Source organism: Lissotriton vulgaris, chromosome 12, assembly GCF_964263255.1.
Source record: "Lissotriton vulgaris chromosome 12, aLisVul1.2, whole genome shotgun sequence".
Classification (NCBI taxonomy): domain Eukaryota; kingdom Metazoa; phylum Chordata; class Amphibia; order Caudata; family Salamandridae; genus Lissotriton; species Lissotriton vulgaris.
The window spans coordinates 740,872,193-740,892,450 of NC_141700.1; the positions used below are offsets into that span (position 1 = coordinate 740,872,193).

A 20,258-nucleotide genomic window follows, 5' to 3' on the forward strand; every position below is an offset into this window, starting at 1 on the left:
ACCCATGAGGGGTATTGGCAATTTACTCCAATGTGAGATATGCTTGCGCAGTCTCGCTAGTTGAGTCGGTATATTTAGATTCAGGAAGTCTGCCTCCGATTTAGTGATCCAGATACCAAGGTATTTGAATTGGTCCTGTTGTATCATAGCACTGCAGTCCAAGGTGACTGCGGGACCTCACCAGTTAAACTAAAAATGAGAGACTTGTCCCAGTTGACATGATATCCTGAATAACTACCGAAGAGGTGGAGTATGTTGATGATTCTATGGATAGTTTGCCTGGGTCTGCAGACATATACCAGTATGTCGTTGGCGTATAAAGAAATTTGCTCTTCCCATTCACCCACCATGTCAATACCTCAGATCAGTAGGTCCATCCGGACTCACGCAGCAAGTGGTTCCAGCATTAATGCAAAAATCATAGAGGATAGGGGACACCCCTGGCGTGTACCCCCTATGCAGTGCGAAGGGCCTAGAGACCGATCCATTTACCCAAGCTCACGCCAATGGATAATTATACGGTACAAAAGGGGGTGGTGATGGACAGAGCATCTGAATCAATCAAACACTCACACCAAGTCAAAAGATCTAAAGCTTGTTTCCGGTCCAGGGAAGACATGGCTTGGCAGTTCGGGCTGGACTGTTCCAATGAGGCACAGGGTCAGACTGATTTGCATATAGCCATGTCTGAACTGGGGTGGCAGAGTGGGCTAAAGAATGGTGATGGATTAAACCCAGATCGTTTGACTGGGTGTGAGTGTTTGATTGATTCAGATGCTCCGTCCATCACCACCCCCTTTTGTACCGCTTTTGGCCGCCATAAGTGTGGCAGGGTATGCTCAGACGTGAGTCCCTTGCTCACTTTGCCACTGGTTTCAAGCAAGCCGGGCTGAAGACGGCTGGAATGCCAGAAACCGGTCCTCGGAAGCTTGTTTCCGGTCCAGGGAAGACATGGCTTGGCAGTTCGGGCTGGACTGTTCCCATGAGGCACAGGATCAGACTGATTTGCATATAGCCATGTCTGAACTGGGGTGGCAGAGTGGGCTAAAGAACGGTGATGGATTAAACCCAGATCTTTTGACTGGGTGTGAGTGTTTGATTGATTCAGATGCTCCGTCCATCACCACCCCCTTTTATCACCACCCCCTTTTGTACCGCTTTTGGCCGCCATAAGTGTGGCAGGGTATGCTCAGACGTGAGTCCCTTGCTCACTTTGCCACTGGCTTCAAGCAAGCCGGGCTGAAGACGGCTGGAATGCCAGAAACCGGTCCTCAGAAGCTTGTTTCCGGTCCAGGGAAGACATGGCTTGGCAGTTCGGGCTGGACTGTTCCCATGAGGCACAGGGTCAGACTGATTTGCATATAGCCATGTCTGAACTGGGGTGGCAGAGTGGGATAAAGAACGGTGAAGGATTAAACCCAGATCTTTTGACTGGGTGTGAGTGCTTGATTGATTCAGATGCTCCGTCCATCACCACCCCCTTTTGTACCGCCAATGGATAATTATACAGCAGACAGATCCAGGCACGGAATTTGGAACTGGAGTCCAACCGAGTGAAGACTTCTGTTAATAGGGCCATTCAATGCTATTGAATGCCATACTGGTGTCTAAAGACAGCACCGCCCTGGGTTCTGCCACGTTCATCGCAGTCTCCTCAATAATGCCATTCAGGCACCGGAAATTTAGTCTGGTGCTTCTTTGGGGCATAAAACCCGCCTGGTCTGGATGGAATATTGAGGAGATAATGGGGTTGAGGCGGTTAGATTGTACTTTTACGAGGACCTTTGTTTAAAAATTTAGGAAGGAGATGGGCCAGAAAGAGCTGCATTGCTCCAATGGCGTGTTTTCTTTGGGATTACCACAATCATGGACGTGTCTTACCTTTTGATTACACAGCCTCCTGCCCTTTGGGCTACCTATGGCCTACATTAGGGGTCAACTATGATATAAAAGGGGTATTTAAGGCTTGGCACAGAGTTTTAAATGCCAAGTCGAAATGCCAGTGTAAATTGCAAATACAGGCTCTGCAGTTGCCGACCTGAGATATGTTTACTTGAGTAAATGGCGCATTTAGTGCTGCAAGGCTACTAGAGACCGCAGATGTTTGCTGCCTAAGGAGCGACAGGAAGGATCACTGATTATGAGGTGACCTCCGTGTTTGGAGCGCAATAGGAGCGTAATTGCCTGTCACCCTCCTTTTCCTGTGGGTGTATTTACGATTGGATACCCCCGGAGTTTGAAATAGGCGCTGGCCTGTCTGCTACGAGGGGTTTGTGAATTGTGTCCAAGAGGAGGACTCCTCTTTCCCTTCCCCGGTGTGGGATTGGTTGATCCACCGAGACATTGGCTTTAAGCTCTAAGTACCCTTGTCCTGATGAAGCCAAAAACAGATTACTGGCGGAAACGCGACCGCGACTGCGTCGACACCATTGTGTTAAGGAGTCCCCATAACTTGATATTTGTTTGTTCAATTTCATGCGCCTTGGATAAAACAGTGGTTTTGAGAGAATTTATATCTCAGGCGTTGTACGGATTCCCTTTCTGATGTGCATCACTCGAAATTAGGAGTGATCACTTTGAGTAGTATATGTGTATATATTTTTGTAGGGTACATTGTTGTATATATTTTGTATATAATGTGTTTGTGATTTGTATATACATAATTGTGTTTTTTGTAGCAGTATTTGTTTAATTTTTTTTGTTGTGCACCACTTTATCCTGTGACACGTGATATGTCCTTATAAATTTGCGAATAGTTTTTGGGAGGAATAATAGGGGGAGCACAGCTTCAGGTAATGCTTGGGATGCGTTTAAGGCTTGAGTCAGAGGGGAGACCCTTGGTTACTCATTGCATAAACAGAACTCTAAGAGACGCAGAGTGGAGGACCTAGTAAGGGCTTTAGTTAAGGCAGAGGAAGACCTCAACCTACTAATTCAACGGGGCATGCCGGTTGAGCAGCACTTATTAAAAATTATTGCGTTAAAAGCGGAGGCGATAGAGGATATTGCTAATAAGACTGCAGCCAAATATTTAGCTAAGAAGGAACAGTCCTTTGAATTAAGCGGGAAATTTGGGCATATTTTGACTATTCGTACCAGGCAGCAAGCATCGGCAGGAAAAATTAAGGGTATTGTGGATGATCGGGGGATGTTGATATCTGATTCAGAGGGTGTCCGGGGGGTGTTCAAAGAATTTTATGCTGATCTTTATGGTACAGCTGAGGGTGGAGGCGCCGCGGAGATTAAGGAATATCTTAATCATAATTTAGCTCCAGAATTACCAGAGGAGGAGAAAGCAATTTTAGAATCCCCAATTAGCTTGGAGGAAGTGTCCTCAGCATTAGCGGATCTTCTTTCTGCCAAAGCGGCTGGCCCAGATCAGATACCAGTGGAATTCTATCAAGTTTTCCAGAAGGAACTGATTATTGACCTATTAAATACAGTTGTGCAGGTGCAGAAAGGGCACTCAATACCAAATTCATGGGGAGGGGTGGAAGTTATAGTCATTTAAAAAAAGGGAAGCCTACGACAGCTCCTGGATCTTATAGGCCTATCACATTAATGAATTCTGATTCCAAGGTATACTCCAAAATCTTAGCGAAAAGGCTGGCTAGAGTAATAGAGCATATTAGGCAAGTTATTACACTGTTTGACGTCACTGGGGTTCCAGGAGGCCCTATCGCTGCCTTATTTCTAGATGCAGAGAAGACGTTTGATAGGGTCTCCTGGGATTATCTGTGGGAGGTGTTGAGATGGTATAACTACTTTGGAGCAATACAAGCACTTTATAAGGAACCAACAGCTCGTATTAGGATTAACAGAGGCTTGACCACACCGGTATACATCAGGAGGGGGACTAGGCAGGGATGCCAATTGTCAGCCCTGCTGTTTGCTGTGTATATGGATCCTTTTCTGCGCAAACTAGAAGGGAACCCGAATATTCCAGCGGTAAGGGTCAACAGCAGACAGTTTAAAATACTCGCCTATGCGGACGACATGGCAATAGTTTCTCCCAACCCCACCCTAGCTATTAAGGAGATAGAATTAGAGGCCCATAGGTTTGGTGAAATTTCAGGCTATAGGCTAAATAGCAATAAGACCCAAATTGTTAAAAATTCCGATGTTGTGTGTAATGACTCTCGGGTAGTTAGTGCTGCAGTGTATTTGGGGGTGGAGATTTCGTCGGATCTAGATAGGATAGTTGAGAGAAATATGGCACCTCTCATGTCAAAGGTTAGTATAGATTTGGTGAGGATGAATATGCCACATATCTCTTTGGTAGGCTGCACCAACGTCATTAAAATGCTGATTCTCCAGAAGTTTTAATATTTATTTAGGGCAATCCCCCTGATGTTTGAGAGTATTTGGTTTAATAAATTGGAGGCGCTTTTGAATAGGTTTATTTGGGCACACGGGAAAACCAGGAAGCGTATAGATTTATGTCTTTACCTAGGACTAGAGGAGGGTGGGGGGCTCCAGATTTCAGATTCTATTATTGGGCATCAGCATTGCAGTTTATGCAGGGACTGGTGGGGGGTAGATGATAAAATAACATCAACCTCTACTAAAGTTTATGCAACTATCCTTGGTGCAGACACAGAGAATTGTTTTCTTAGCTGTACCGATTATTCCTATTTTAAAAGGACAAGGTTTAAGAATATCCGAGCCGCATATAACATTTGGTCTGCCTTTTCAAGAAAAGTTGGCTTGGGAAGGTTCAATAGGTATACTAGGTTATACAAGAACAGAACCCTACCTGCATTGATTTTTGCTGACACAACTATGGCAGAGTGGGCATCTAAGGGGATTGTGAAAATTGGGGATCTGCTTTGTCAAGAGGGTGGTCTGCAACACTTTTCAACACTGGAGGCTAAATTTCATATAAATAGGAGTAGTTTTTTTAAATATCTCCAGGTACACAGTTTTCTAAATAAGAGAAAAGGGGGGCTATAGGATTTTTAAAAAATAACATTAATGAGAGTATTGAAAGAGGGGGGGAGTGCTCAATTCGTAGTTTTTATGCAGCTCCGGTAGCAACCAAGTCAGATGACTTGGGAAAACATGGAGATAAATGGGCAAATAAGTTAGAGATTGAGCAGACTTGTTTCATAATTCCTTAGACCTGGGGCTTTTAGTATTGTGCTCCGCTTCACTGCAATCTCAGCATTATAAAACACTTTTTTCGTTCTATTTTACTCCGGCTCAAATAGCACAGTGAGTAGGGACCTCCCGGATAGCATGCCCACGGTGTATCGCTTTAGAGGCAGATAGTATACACATTTTTGATGCCTGCCCCCTGCTTTATACACTCATTAAGGGTATCGAAGACTTCCTGATTGGCACGCTTGGGCTTGACACTATACTTACCCCTCCTTTAATATTACTTGGAGTTAGTGCAGAAGGCGATAGTGTATACGAGGAGTTTGAGTTTGAGTTTGTGTCTATGGCAGTTTTTTAGACTTGTGATAGCGAGAGCATGCTTGGATAAAATACCTCCTGTGATGCAACAGTGGCTGGCCACTCTTCTCGCTGTCTATAACCTAGAAAAAGGCATTTATGCTAGGAAAGGCAGAAGAGCGAGGGAATTAGGAAAGAAAATATGGAAGCCAATTGCAGACTGGAAAGAGGGTATGGCTAGTGATTGAGTGTATGAATTTGATTTTGTATAAACATTTTGTTGTATCTCTGTTAAGTACCGTAATATTGTGCCATGGTTATTTTGTTTTTGTGCTAATGATGATGTATTACTTTACTTGCTTTTTTTTTGTATTGTGCTGTGCGTATATCTAAAAAAACTATAAATATATTTAAAAAAATAAAATAAAATTAAATTTGCGAATAGTGTGTGTTTTACATTTATTTGTACAGAACAGGAGAATTAATGGTTTCTTGGGTCAAATTAAATGTGTAATTAATCCCTCAGTACCATTGTTTCTACTTTTTCATCTTTTTGATGTCCCTTGCTCATGTGTGGGAGGGTGGTGTGGGCAGAACCTCTTGATTATTGACCAGCAAGGCTACTAGTAGCATTTAATTTACAGGCCCTGGGCATGGGTACAGGTAGTGCACTCTAATAGGGGACATATAGTTCTGTTAAATATGCCAATTGTGAATTAGTCAATCAAACCATGTTTAGGGTGGAGTGAACACAAGCACTTTATCACTAGTTAGCAGTGATAAAGTACACAGAGTCCTAAGGTCAACAAAAAGAATTAAGCACATTTGGAGGCAAGCTGGCAAAAAGTTTTTGGGACGACCAGAAATGCGTAATCGAAGGCGTCCAAGGCAAAGGGGATGACCCTGGCATATTTGGTTAAATTTGCTTATTGCAATGAGAACGTTCACACGCTCCCTTTTCCTATTGCTGTATTCTACTCATAAAATACTTGCTATCTGTTGCAGGTGCCTATCTCTGTGTGCAGTCAAAGCTGCATTCCTGGTTTCCGGAAAGCAGTGATAGAAGGAGAGCCAGTCTGCTGCTTCCAGTGCATTAGGTGCCCTCAGGGAGAAATTTCGAACGAAACTGGTGAGTGGATATATTGGGAATTCAGTGCACCATCCGAGATAAATAATTTGGCAAATGGCAAATGACGAATCTGCCTAATGAGAGGTTTAGTCTGTTCAGCTGTGCAATTCACACACAACAAAAGGGACACTGATGCTGCAGCATTTACATGGATGTTTTTCCTAATGGTGTTGCCTGTAGGACACTGTTTTTCGATATTGCAGAGCAATGAAAGTAGCACACCTCTGCCCACATGCATCAAGCATTTTTGGAGTCGCAAACGGTGCGATTCCTTAAAATCGGCCGTTTGCGATTCCAAAAATGCTTTTTGGAATGCATCATTATTTTTTTATGAAAATCGCTAATATTGCGACTTTCCAGAATGCGATTGCATTTAAGGAATCACAATTTTGCGATTCCTTAAATGCAATGCATCATTCTGAAAACAAATTGCGAAATCAAAGATTGCAAGTGCAAATTACCACGAGGTTGAACCTCGTGGTAATTTGCGAAAACTGTTTAAAATGTTCTAATTTGCATTTTAAACCATGTCATGTTACAGACACACATGTCCTTAGGACATGTGTGTTTGAAACATCCATTTTAAAATACATTTCAGGGGTGCAGGGGGGGGTCCTTTGGACCCCCCCCTGCACCCATGGAATGCATCAACATTTGCGAATTCAAAATTGCGAATTCGCAATTTCCATTGATTCCTATGGGCCTTTTGGCCCATAGGAATCAATGGGAATAGCGAATTCGCAATTTTGAATTCGCATAATATTTGGGATTCGGTAAAAAATGCGATTTTTACCAAATCGGAAATATTAAGCACTTTCTATGATGCATCCCGTTTTGCGAATCCTTATTTGCGATTCGGTAAAAATCGCAAATTTGGAAACGCAAAACGGGAGTTTGATGCATGTGGGGGCTCGTACCATCGTTAACCTACCACACTGCATTGAACCAAAAGACACTCTTAACCTCTCCTCCTAGATCTTTACCCTACTGGGAGCAAGCCACCACCTAGCACTCGATGCTAGGGACACTAAGCTAGGGCACTGCATGGAACTCTAGAAACAAGAATTCACTGCAGATTTACTAAACTATAAGAACAGTAAGAAGACAACCTGCACTGAAGGTTTCAAGGCACTAGCCCAGGTCACTGCACTGCAGTCTAAGATCACGACCCATGCACCACCTTTCGGATGCTGCTGTTATCTACCTATGAAATGTCAAACACCACACTGCATCACAGAAACAGCAGCACAACATATTGCAGTGTACATAAGCTCCACTTACCCGCCATAATGCATTGTGTCATAGTGACACTGGCCCATGAGGGAGAGTCCTTTTAATACAGTGAACTTATTCAAAGGGTCACTAACCCACCTTACTGCACTACATTGTAAAGATGTACTGGACCAAAGAGTTTCTAAACCTCTACCTTTTAATCTCTCCTATGGATACTAACCAGGCATAATGTATTGACAGGACATGGATCTAAAACAGGAGACTGCATCCTATATAAATGACCCCAACAAATTCATTGCAACCTGAGGACACTAACCCACTATGCTGCACTGTATCTGAGCAACACACTGTCCCCCACAGGACAATAAATACCACATAAATCTCGTCAGGAGAGAAATTAGCCAAACACCCCAAACTAGATGATAAAGGTGCACCGTCATAATACTCATGGCGGAGACTCTTCACATAAAAAGATAGGAGAGTCCAATCATTTTTATGGGTGTGGAGACTCCACAGTAGTAAAGTTACTATTCATAAAATACCTTTGCGAATAGTAAAAAATTGCAAACTTACAGAAAAGAGTAAGTTTACCTTTGATAATCAGGCCCACATTTCACGACACCCTAAGAAAAATCATCTAAACCCACCTCACTGAGTCATAGTAATGCTAGCAAACTAAACTGCACTGAACCCTGGCTTAATGGCCCTTAACAATGCACTGCATCTTGTTTGGATTATGATAAACCAATATAACCTGGCATCCCTAACAAATGTGCCTCGTCCAGAAATCAAGTCAAAGAAGTCTTTATTCGATTTGCATCATAAAAGACATACTATACAAGTACAGCACAAATCCAGGTAAAATATCATGATAAAATCCATAAATACGAAACATATTAAAAACAAGAATAAAAAGTTATTAAATTGGGTATACAAAGACTCACGACTGAAAGAATCAGCAAAACATATAGTGGTTAAAAACGAAATTCATGAGAAGTAGACAATCTTGCTAATCTACATAGTTCATAAAATACACAATGTATTAAGATCTCATATTCCGGGACCGAATTATCCACGCCCAACTGACAAATTTAGATACACATATAACAATAAATTTTGTGGATTCAAATTGAAAAATTCTTCTAGCAACCAATGCGGATCTGGTGCCCAGCGAGCGACATACAGGCCTCAGCCAGGGTTGTCTGGGTTGTGAGTACACTGGGCAACAGAAGAGGAAGTGGTCGACTGTTTCCACCTGCTCCACACAAAAGGGACATTTGTCAGAACTACCAGAATTCCACAAGCAGGTTAACCCTCTGAGCGGGAGAGAGCCTACTCTTAACTGGTGATAGAGTTTACGATCTAACGGTTTTGTAATAATGTCCCAATATTCCTCGTAGTGGGGTTAGTCCTTGATGGCAAGGAATAAAGCAGTCATACAGCTTCCCATAACAGGTGTCACCCTCTTTTCCCTGATCCTGCTCCAATAAATTTCCTTAAGACGCTTCTTAGAGGGGAAAACAGCAGTAACTGGATCCACCCATAAGGATCCCAGCCCCATATCCATAAGGCAAGCCTTTATTCCTGATAGCCAGGGAATCCTGTGTGCACCCCGAAGCCCCTTTACTTCCAAAGGGGCCTTAGCGTACAATGACAGTTCCGGTGTCGTCCACAGGCGCCGCCAAAACGCCAATGGTCTACACCGAATCACGTCTTTAACCGGGGTTACATCCTAGGTCATATAATAGAGGAATACGAGGTGTTGATTGGGGTAGCCCTATTGCCGATCTAAAAAATGTATTCTGTGCGACCCTAAGTTGGGAAGTGTCACTAAACCCCCACAGTTCTGCTCCATACATAATGGCCGGTAATATTTTGGAACCATACATTTTAATCAAGGGGCCCAAAGGTTTGGTTAGGGAGTTTTTGTGCTCCTTCAGCAGAGCACCACCAAGTTGGGCATGCTTAAGAGTTAGGAGATCTAGTTGCTGTTTCCAACTAAGGTTTTCACTAAAGGTGACACCCAAGTATGTGAAGACAGCTGTCTGTTCAAGGATGACCACACCCATATTGACCCTAGCTTTAACTGGTCTTGTGCCACAGAAGACCATAAATTTGGTCTTCCCAACGTTGACTTCCAGCTCATGTTCGCGGCAGAAGAGCTCAAAGCGAGACAGTGCAAATTGTAACCCCTGTCTCGTCTTAGAAATTAAGAGCGTGTCGTCCGCGAACATGAGCAATGGAACTTTCTTGCCAGCAAGGGAGGGTGCGTCAGTCGGGTGGTTATGAAAATAATTCATAACCCCATTGATAAACAGAGAAAACAAAGTAGGAGCTAACACACACCCTTGTCTGACCCCTTTAGAAACCTCAAAACTGTCGGTCACCTCCCCAGGCTTACCCGATCGAACTCTAGCATACGTATGTTCATGCAGGTTGATGAGGAAGGCTACCAACTCTTTAGGCATACCCAGCCCCAATAGTACTTCCCACAGCTTAATCCTCGGGACAAGATCGAATGCGGACCTTAGGTCCACAAAGGCCGCAAATAGCATGCCGCCCCCCAGGAGGATCTCTTTGCCAGTATAGGAGCATAACCCTAAATACCTGGTCTAGGGTACCAATATGGGACCTAAACCCCGCCTGGAGGGGTGTTAATACACCAAAATCAGCCATCCAGTACTCAATACGACCCAAAAGAATGCGGGCCACAATCTTTTGTACCGCGTCTATAAGACTAATTGGACGATAGTTCCCCGGGGCAGAGCGATCGCCCTTCATCTAAACCCACCTCACTGAGTCATAGTAATGTTAGCAAACTAAACTGCACTGAACCCTGGCGTAATGGCCCTTAACAATGCACTGCATCTTGTTTGGATTATGATAAACCAATATAACCTGGCATCCCTAACAAATGTGCCTCGTCCAGAAATCACACAAGACATCTTCTGGGACTGTTCCACTGAACTTCAGTTCAGACACATTTTGCCAATTTTCTCTGGTGTCAGATTTCTGAAAGAGTGCTTTTTAATTGCTTGTTCCTCTGTCATCAGGTCCTAAGTGGGTCATGACCTCTCTTTTTATAACAACATTTTAAGAGATACAGAACTTTGTTTCACCTTAGATTTTCCAACCTTGGTTGCTTACTCATTAAAAGCTTGTTATTTTCATCTCTGGGCAAACCATCTGAGCATGGAAATATGATTTTGAGTGTTGTATAGCACATGTTAATTCATCCTATGAACACAAGCCCCCTGCACTGGATTCAGGGGCGGCTCTAGGCTCATGGTGGCCCTGGGCAGGGAGCGTAGGTAGGGGGCCCCCGGAAGAGGAGGTCCGGGGGGCGGAGCGTGGAGGCCTGTGAAAAGGGGAGGGGGTCAGGGTGTTTGGAAGTGGAACAGAGCCGGAGGCCGCCAAATCCCTGCCAGGGGCCGCCATGCAAATATGTATCCATCCTTAGACGATTATTATTATTAAGGATAAATATTGGTGTGGTGGCCCGCCGGAAGCCGCCAAATCCCTGCCAGGGGCCGCCACGCAAATATGTATCCATCCTCAGAGGATTATTATATTAAGGATATATATTGATGTGGTGGCCCCTGGGGTTTAGAGGCCCTGTGCAGGTGCACAGCTTGCACATGCCTAAGGCCGCCCCTGCTGGATTGCATTCAGTGGGCAATTACACTAGGTTAGGCGGTATATTCCTCTCTGAAGGCAGAGTTTGCAGAATTTTGCCTACTCTGTGTTCTGCTTTTGATGAGGAGTTCTGGAAAAACTCTGCCAACAGGTGTGTGGAGAATTGTTTTCTTACACGCGGATTGCCAATGGTAAGTTGTCAAGTGAGCATTGGCATCCCCTAGTGTGATTTTTGAGCGCTTAAGTGACACTTGGTAAGATTTTCCCAATGGGGCGGTCGCGTGCGGTGGTGCAGTGGGAACGCAGCTTGAAAATCCTCTCGAGCAGCAGTAATGAAACAGCGCCCTCTGGTGTCCTGCAAGGTGCCGTTCGCACTGATTTTGCAGAGCAGAATATATGTTTGCAGTGCTAAAAATAACAAGTGCAACATAATGATTCCCCCCACTCGTGGAACTTTGCAGAATCTTCAGGAGTTTTCATTTAACTCCAGAGAATTCTGCACACAACACTGTACCACATAAACCCAAACACACACTTAACTATTTTCTATGCTATGGAACCTAATCATACCCCCTCATTGTATAGTTACTAACACTTCACTCTCCAAGGAACCCTAAGCACACTCACACCCATATGTACAAATCCATTTAGCATTTCGAAACTGACCGAATTGCTGTTTCAGACCATTAAGAAATGATAAATAGGCTTTCCATATGTACCATAGGGGAAGCCCGATCGCAAATTGACCTTACTACCCCGTAGTAATCGCATTTTATGATAACCAAGATTGGAAATATCAAATGAAAAAGAGCACCCACAATGCACTTTTTGCAGTGCCATGTTTGCGCATTCGCTCAGCGGGCATTAGAATGCTTTACTTGTGCACCACTTTTAGATTTTTTTTAGATGTAAGGGGGAGCCCTAGGCCCACTAGTATGAGTGCTTTTGCATTTCTCAATTTGCAATTTCCTAATAGCGATTGTGACTCTGTTGGAATCGCTATTAGGAAAACACAATTTCAGAACATTTCATTTTGCATTTCCTGAAAAGCGATTTCTTGTTATTCACTTTTCAGAAAATGCAAAATGGAAGTTTTGTGCATATGGGCCTAAGCAATCAAATTGTAATGTGCTATACAGTCACTATTCATGAATATTGGACTGCATCATTGGCACACAATCACACTGCACTCTTTCCTATGGGATATAACTCTCCTTGCTGCTCTGCATCCTAGAAAAGCTGACCCTCCCCACCAAACTCAATCATATGGATGTTCACCTACCACAATTTATTGAACCAAATGATAACTAAACCGCCACACTCTACTGCTTCCTAGGGATAGTAATGCAACAGTCTTTTGTGCCTCTTAGGAATACTTACCAAGCTCAATGCTTTACATTCTAGGGCAATACACCATCACACCCTGCGGCATTCAAGGGACACTTAACCACTTGAACACTAACTGACCACATTGGACTACATTTTAAGGCACATCCCTGTCAAATTGCCCTGCAACTATGGGACAATACCTACCTAACTGCACTACATCCTAGGGACACTAAACTATGCCTGGCTACAATCTAAATTGCTGCAACATAATTTACTTTACTCTTGTCACATGCGATTCCCAAAATTATGTCCTACTGCACGTTTGTGTACTTCCACACCATCACAGTAAAAATTTACCAAGAACATACAAATAATTATACACATTTTCTGTAACCTCAAAGGAATAACTAAATGGGAGCAGCTGTTGTTTGCGGTTCTTTTGTTTAAATGTCCTTGTACCAAAAATTGACCCAGGAGGTTTTTTGCTCTAAAATAATGTATGAAATTAGAGATTTGCATTTCACATAATTATGCATAATATTGTGTAATAGTTTGTGTTATTTTGCAATCATTTTGCATATTTACACAAAAACAAGTTACATGAATGTTACACTCTTATACATCAAACCACCATAATCTACCCATAATGCAGTGGCTGACTGAAAAATGTCCTAGGAATAATATCCCAGCACCCTGGTACAAGAAGTCTTCACCACAACACCCCAACCCAGATCTCTCCAAATTAGCTTTCCGCCAAGCACTGATGTGTGTTCAAGGTGGACCACAAAGCACACACGTTCCTACAACTTGGGGGCAGCAAAGAACTGAGCACAGAAACTAGCCTTCTTGGGAGGGTCCCACTCTCTCCAAAGTGCAGCCTCCCTCCATCTGAAACACCTCCATTGAAAAATTTAATATCTCTGAAACAAGTGTTCTCAAGAAATTCTTCAAACATTTGGAACTCCGTGCCTCTGGAAATAAAAAATAAATCCCTCTTATAGCACATTTAAAATAGCACTGAACATTCCACTTTTCCAGAGAAACCATCAAGTTTAACAGGACACATTTACTGAACTGCAAGGATCAGCTTAACTAAACATAGGTGACGCAGATTTACAAAAACAACTAAGGGGGTGATTATGATGGGAGGCGGATCCCCACCACCGGGCCAGCGGTGGCGATCCCCCCACCAATCTCAACCTGATTTACCCCCTGCCATATTATTATGGCGGGGGTATCGCAACAGATGCAAAGTGTGTGAATGGTTTTACCGCTGTTTGGCAATTGTTCTTATTGCTGGCCGGGCAGAATTGAGCCTCAATAAGGTTTCGGGGCCTAGCAGGCACCGCCATCCATATTAGGATGAGCGTAAATCAAGGCCTTTCCAAGGCGGCGATGCCGCCATGGAAAGGCTTGTGGGGTTTCATTTTGGGGGCCTGCTGCGGGTCCCCGGGGAGTGGGGGGTTGCACTTCGGGGGTACTTATAGTAACCTCCTGCATTGCCATGCACAAGGTGGCAGGCAGCGAGCAGTGCCTGCCACGTTGTGCATGGAAATGCACAGCATGCCTTTGCACCATTACAGCAGCACCCGCCACAATGTTCTAAATGCGAAATGCGAACGCCAGGGTGGCGGCCGCATCCTAATTAGCGGTGCTGGACCACTCAAATATGGCGGCCGGTCCCAGCACTGCAAGGATGGTGGCAGACTAAAGTCCGCCCGCCATCCTAATCAGCCCTTAAGTGTCACAGCGACAAAAAGCTGAGATACCGATGATAATCGGATGTACACATCTCTTTCCTCTCACTCAAAGAACAAAAGCGTGAGCAAGCAGGTATTGTAGCAGTTCATCTTATTAATAAAACTCATTTAACCCTAGTCGGTTGTAAGTTATCTCTTATAAGAAGCCCAGAGATTGTGCCTCTATTGCAATCCTTGTGACAAAAAATAATAAAGACAGAAAGGACATTAATATGGGATATTCATTTCATCAGCTAATCAAGAAACAGGGAGGTTCGAGTCTCAGCAATGACACCCAACATCCTGTGATTCTGGGCAAATCACTTATTCTCCTGGTGCCAAACAAAAAAGAATGTGTCCTCATGTAACAAAACTGGTGCTCATGTAAAGAGCTCCGATATCCGATGTCTCGGAACTAGTTTGCGCTATAATCTCTCACTTGAAAATAACATAGAGGACCAAGCTACTTACAATCTTTACATGACACAACACCTTTCACTATAGAAAAAAGGTGTACATTAAATGAAGAAACAAACTATAGTAGAAGGCCCACCAATGCAAACTAAGCTCTTTGAGTATTAGAAAGGAGGAAAAGGTCACAATATCAAACAGTCGCCTCCAACAGATTTGAGTTCAATAACCAGTATGCCATTGACTAATCAGTCTCAAGTTAAAGCGGGTGCACATATGGATGCCGCATCTGGCAATCAAGAATGTACTTTAAGTCGAGAAAGTGGAAACTGTTGTATCATTATCAAATCAATGAATGGGCTCTACAGATTGTAGTGTAGTTCCTATATTTCCAATAGGCTCTGCGCTTTTGAATAACATATCCTATAGATTTGATGTAGGACTTGTGTCTACTAGGTCTCTATCGAATATATTAGACTTAATTGTGAGTGCCAGTTAGCTCAGAGGTCACTAGAAACTTTCTTGAATAACAAGAAGGGATTAGTTTCTGACAACCGCATAAACATGACAACTTTGTTTCCCCAAGAATAAAACTGATCTTCAGAGTCGTGAAAACAATAGATAGATATTTTACTCAGTCAATCGTGCAGGCTTCATTTCAACAGAGGTGCAGAGAAATAGAGAGACAGGCGTTTTCAATAAAAGGGTTTTATTGAACAGTCTTCTTTCTCAGACAGGTAAAATTAACTGCTGCAATCGTAATACTGGTTGCAAAGTATAATGTGTACAGTGAGAAGAGTATTATAAAATAATACTGTAAAAGCATCGTATGGTTTCTAGACCATAGATAAATACATACATAAATAACAAAGGCTAGAAGTACTCGATCTACGAGAGGTGGTGGCATAGCCCTCATAGTCAGGTCCTGTTTTACCTGTAAGTGGAGCGGCCTTAACATCGCCGGCTGCGAAAGCGCCTCTTTCAAGATCTCAGTCAGCCCCCAGTTTACGCTCTCTGGGATGGTTGTCTACCGTCCTCCTGGTAGCGATGTAGTGTTCAGAAATACATTTCCCGATGCTGTTAGTACGTTAGCCATGGGATGTGCTAACTTTTCCATCTTGGGTGATCTGAACCTGCATTTGATATTCCGACCAACCCGACGGTATGCAGTATTCTTGCTGACTTAGAGGCTCTTCAGCTCTCCCAGCAGGTATCTCAGCCCACCCATGTAGGGGGACATATTTTGGACCCCTTCTTCACCAACTTGGACGAAACTAAGGTTATGTCCATCTCCCCTCTAGGGTGGACAGATCATTTTCTGGTGATCATTCAATACCCTCTACCTGAGACCCCCCCCATTCCATCGGTTAGAAGGGTCTCCAGGCGGCATTGGAATAAACTTAGGCTGGATGATCTGCACCGTCTCCTAGCGGAAGAGCCGCTGGGTCCATTGAATAATGTGGAAACGGGCTATGATCAGTTTTGCACTTGGATTTCCAAGGCCTTGGACTCTCTGATTCCCATTGTCTCGAGTAAATTCAGCACCAGAGAGTCGAGTCCCTGGTATGATAGTGCACTACGTGCCTTGAAGAGTACTTGTAGACTGGCGGAAAGAGCATAGCGGAAGTCTTATGGGGCTGACTTGAAAACCGCATATGTTGCCTCCGTCAAGACCTACCATCGTGCTATTTGTAGAGCTCGTGCGGCATTTCACGCCGTTGAATTCCGCAACAGCTCAAACCAGTCCAAGACCATATTCAAGGCCGTGAAAGATCTCTTGGCGAAAAGGACTTCCTCTGTGGCTGTGGGGTCTATTTCCCACTGTGAGTCCTTGGCCTCCTTCTTCTTGGGAAAGGTCCAGGCTATCTACCGGGCCTTCCCCAGTACGGGTACTGACCTGGGATTCCTAGATGGGGTTCAAAGCCACTCAACCCTGCACTCTTTTCCCCCACTACTCTTGGAGGGATTTAACAAAATTTGCTTCGCAGATTAAATCTGGCTCTCCGTTGGATCCAGTAAGACCCGCTCTTTTTAGAGAACAGGCCTTCTTGGGACGCTCAGCAGTATGTTCCCTAGTTAATCTCTCACTGAACTCAGGTGTGGTTCCAACTAAATGGAAGCAGGCGGTGGTTTCTCCAATCACCAAGAAGCCTACATTGGACCCCTCGAAACCCGAAAGTTATCGCCCCATTTCATTGCTACCCTGGCCGGCGAAGATTGCGGAGGCTCATGTCAACCTGGCCCTGTCAGAACATCTTGTTCGGACCAATGCCCTTGACCCTACGCAGAATGGCTTCTGTGCTGGGCACAGCACGGAAACTGCCCTTCTTGCTATGGTAGAGCACCTATGAGCGGTGTTGGATGCTGGTCAGACGGCGGCGCTGGTATTATTAGACCTCAGCGCCGCCTTTGACACTGTCTCCCACAGCATTCTATTGCACCAGCTAGAGGAGATCGGCGTTGGGGGACAGGCTTTGCAGTGGTTCCGCTCCTTCCTCGACAATCGTTCCTTCTGTGTGGCCATCCCTCCCTTCAAGTCCAAATTCCAGCCGCTGGCCATGGGGGTTCCGCAGGGATCCTCGCTGAGCCCCACGTTATTCAACCTGTACGTGAGACCGCTGGCTGAGGTCGCTAGGCAGTGGGGCCTGACTTTGGTCTCATATGCCGATGACACTCAGCTGGTGGTTACTCTCAGCGGGGATGCGGAACAAGACGCCCCCAGGTTTCAGAATAGACTGAAGGCGGTGGCCAGCTGGTTGACGGCGAACTGTCTCCAGCTTAATGCCACCAAGACGCTCTGCGTTCCCTGGGCCAGGCTCTCGCCGTGGTCCCTAGATTCAGGCTTTGTCGTGCCGGTGGACGCTCTTTCTGTGTCAGAGCTGCAACCATCTGGAACTCCCTCCCGGTGGAAATTCGCCTGCTGGAGGATCTTATGCTTTTTCGGAAAGCTATTAAAACATTTCTGTTTTAGCCATCTTTTTTAGCTGTCCTTTTCTGTCTTGGCCTCAGTTATGCTATGTCCTACCTTGTTAATGCCGCCAGGACGCTCCTTCGCTGGAGCAGCTGTGCGCACAATAAATACCTATAACATAACATAACATACTCAACTGGTGCTTCTAAAATACGCCTACCCCAATGTACCTAACCTAAGTCTAGTACGAGGAAAGAGGTAAGTGAGGTGTAGCATAGGTTTAGTTTTTCTTTGCCAAGAGTCTAACCAAGATTTCACTTGGGGTTTAATCAGCTCCATACCTTGGTTTTAGAATGAAGGAGGTCTGGTATCTCTGTCTTGGGACTCGATTTCCCAACACCCCGTGAGGGGAGCTTGGAAACACTGAAGCTGGATACTCAGCGAGAGAAAGAAAAGTTTCTCTGTCAGTTCGTCAGCTGGAGGATCGGCTTCCTTCAGTACTTGCTGTGGTGAGCTGCGTCAGGCAAGTAGATAGTCGAGCTGCTCCGAACCACCGTGTCCTTGCTAGGGCAAGTGTGGGCATATTTATACCTTGAAGGTGCCTAGTTTGATGTAAAGTCGGACATAATAACATCACCAAAGAACCCCAAGGGAAGGTAGTTCTTCGAAAACTCCATGACTTCTAGGACAAATCAATATTCAAGCAAGAGAATGTCCCTGACTGCTGAAGCTGAGTTTTCCAAGAAATCGTTGTGGCTTTTTGGAACTAATGGAAGTTGCCATGCCAGTATTTGGACTGGATGGATTATGTCTAAATATCGGTATGATTTCTATGTCTATAGCAGGGCAATGTGAATTATACCTATATAAGGGCATGAAATGGTAAATTACGCTTGGATCCTAAAAGGCTACAACAACCAGATGGTGGATGTCTTTGCAGCCTGGGACTCTGAGTTACACTTAAACAAGTCAAAAGGCTTTCAAAAATGACATCAGAGTATATAGCCCTGGTTTTTTACGCTCTAGAAAGTGAACTGTCATCAATCTGGCCAAATGCGCTAGTTCGATTTTCACTCAACATGACCACACAAGTCAACACGATTACTGTATTCTGTGTCCACACGCTGAAGATGAATAAGAAAATCCCGCAATGGCTCACAAGCAACACGAGAAAAACTGGCACCTATGCCCTAACCACTTTCAAGTTGAACTACTGGAACACCTTCTACCTCAGGAGCACCAACCAACTAATTTATAGACTACGAAACATCCAGAGTTTGGCAGCCAGAATCATTACTAACCTCCGACAAAGAGCTCACATCACACCACACCTAAAGGAGCTCCACTGGCTCCTGATACACAAATGCACTTATTTCAAACACCTAAAACACACATTCAAGGCACTACATAAGTTAGTTCCTCCAAACCTGAACACTCACATCTCCTTTCACTAATCACACAGACATCTCCTTCTTACAGGACTCCTACTTGCCCATGTCCCAAACATGCACAGAACCAGATCATGAGGACAGGGCTTTCTTTTACATTGCACCTAAAGCGTGCAACAGTCTCCCACTCCACAGAAGATCCTCCTCCTCCTGTCATCTTAAATTCCTCAAGAAGCTAGAGACCTGGCTTTTCAATTAACCGATCTCCCATAGCCAGAGCTAGACACACACACCTGTTCAGTGCCAGGATGCCCTCAAGAGTGATAGTGCACTTTTCAAATACTATTGGCATAACATAAGTCAAGGATTGTAGCAGACACAGTTCTTAATTCAATTGGTAATCTTAGGCAAACTGCCTATGATGGATATATTCAGAGGAGTAAAAAGGTTTTAATCTTACATCAATAGTGATGTTATGGTGGGTGAAAGAATATTAATATTTAAATCAGATCAAGAAAGACAAATCTACACAAACATTAATGTACCTCTACAAATATACAAATATACAGAACTGGAACAGGATCGCTGCTGCAATACATTCACTACATTAGGTCACAAAACCTCCACTCTGGAGTTCCTGATGATGGTGTCACCCAAGTTAATCCTTGGAACATATCCGTATTGAAGAGAAATCGGAAATCTCTTACCTCAACATTAGGAGAGAAAATATCACAGTATTAGCTTTGCAGGAAACATGGAAGACTGAGGATGTGGCACCCAAACTACCCAAATACAGGCCCAATGTGTTAGGAATCTGCTTCCCCCCGTGTCTCATTCCCTAGACAATTTCACTCCCCTGTCTCTCATCCAGTCACTCTCAGTATTAAAGGCCCTGAAATCCGGCTCCCCTCTTGACCCTTGTCAAACTACTGTGCTAACAATGGTATCCCAATCTATCATTTCGACAGCGAACAACATATTTAACACCTCGCTGGCAACAGGCGTGATTCCACAAGACTGAAAAAAAGACAAAAGTGCTCCAGTTGCTGAAAAAAACTGCAGCTGATCCCAAACAAGCAGTAAAT

General features: G+C 44.2%; 1 protein-coding gene across 1 annotated transcript in view; it reads left to right on the top strand.

Annotated features, from left to right (window-relative positions):
* LOC147678512 (extracellular calcium-sensing receptor-like) overlaps positions 1–20,258 on the top strand; it is a 73,923-nt gene that overhangs the window by 41,225 nt on the left and 12,440 nt on the right. Inside the window, exon 5 of the mRNA XM_086945659.1 lies at positions 6,403–6,526. Within this exon, the coding sequence (XP_086801785.1) occupies positions 6,403–6,526 (124 nt within the window). The remainder of the gene's footprint in view (positions 1–6,402; positions 6,527–20,258) is intronic.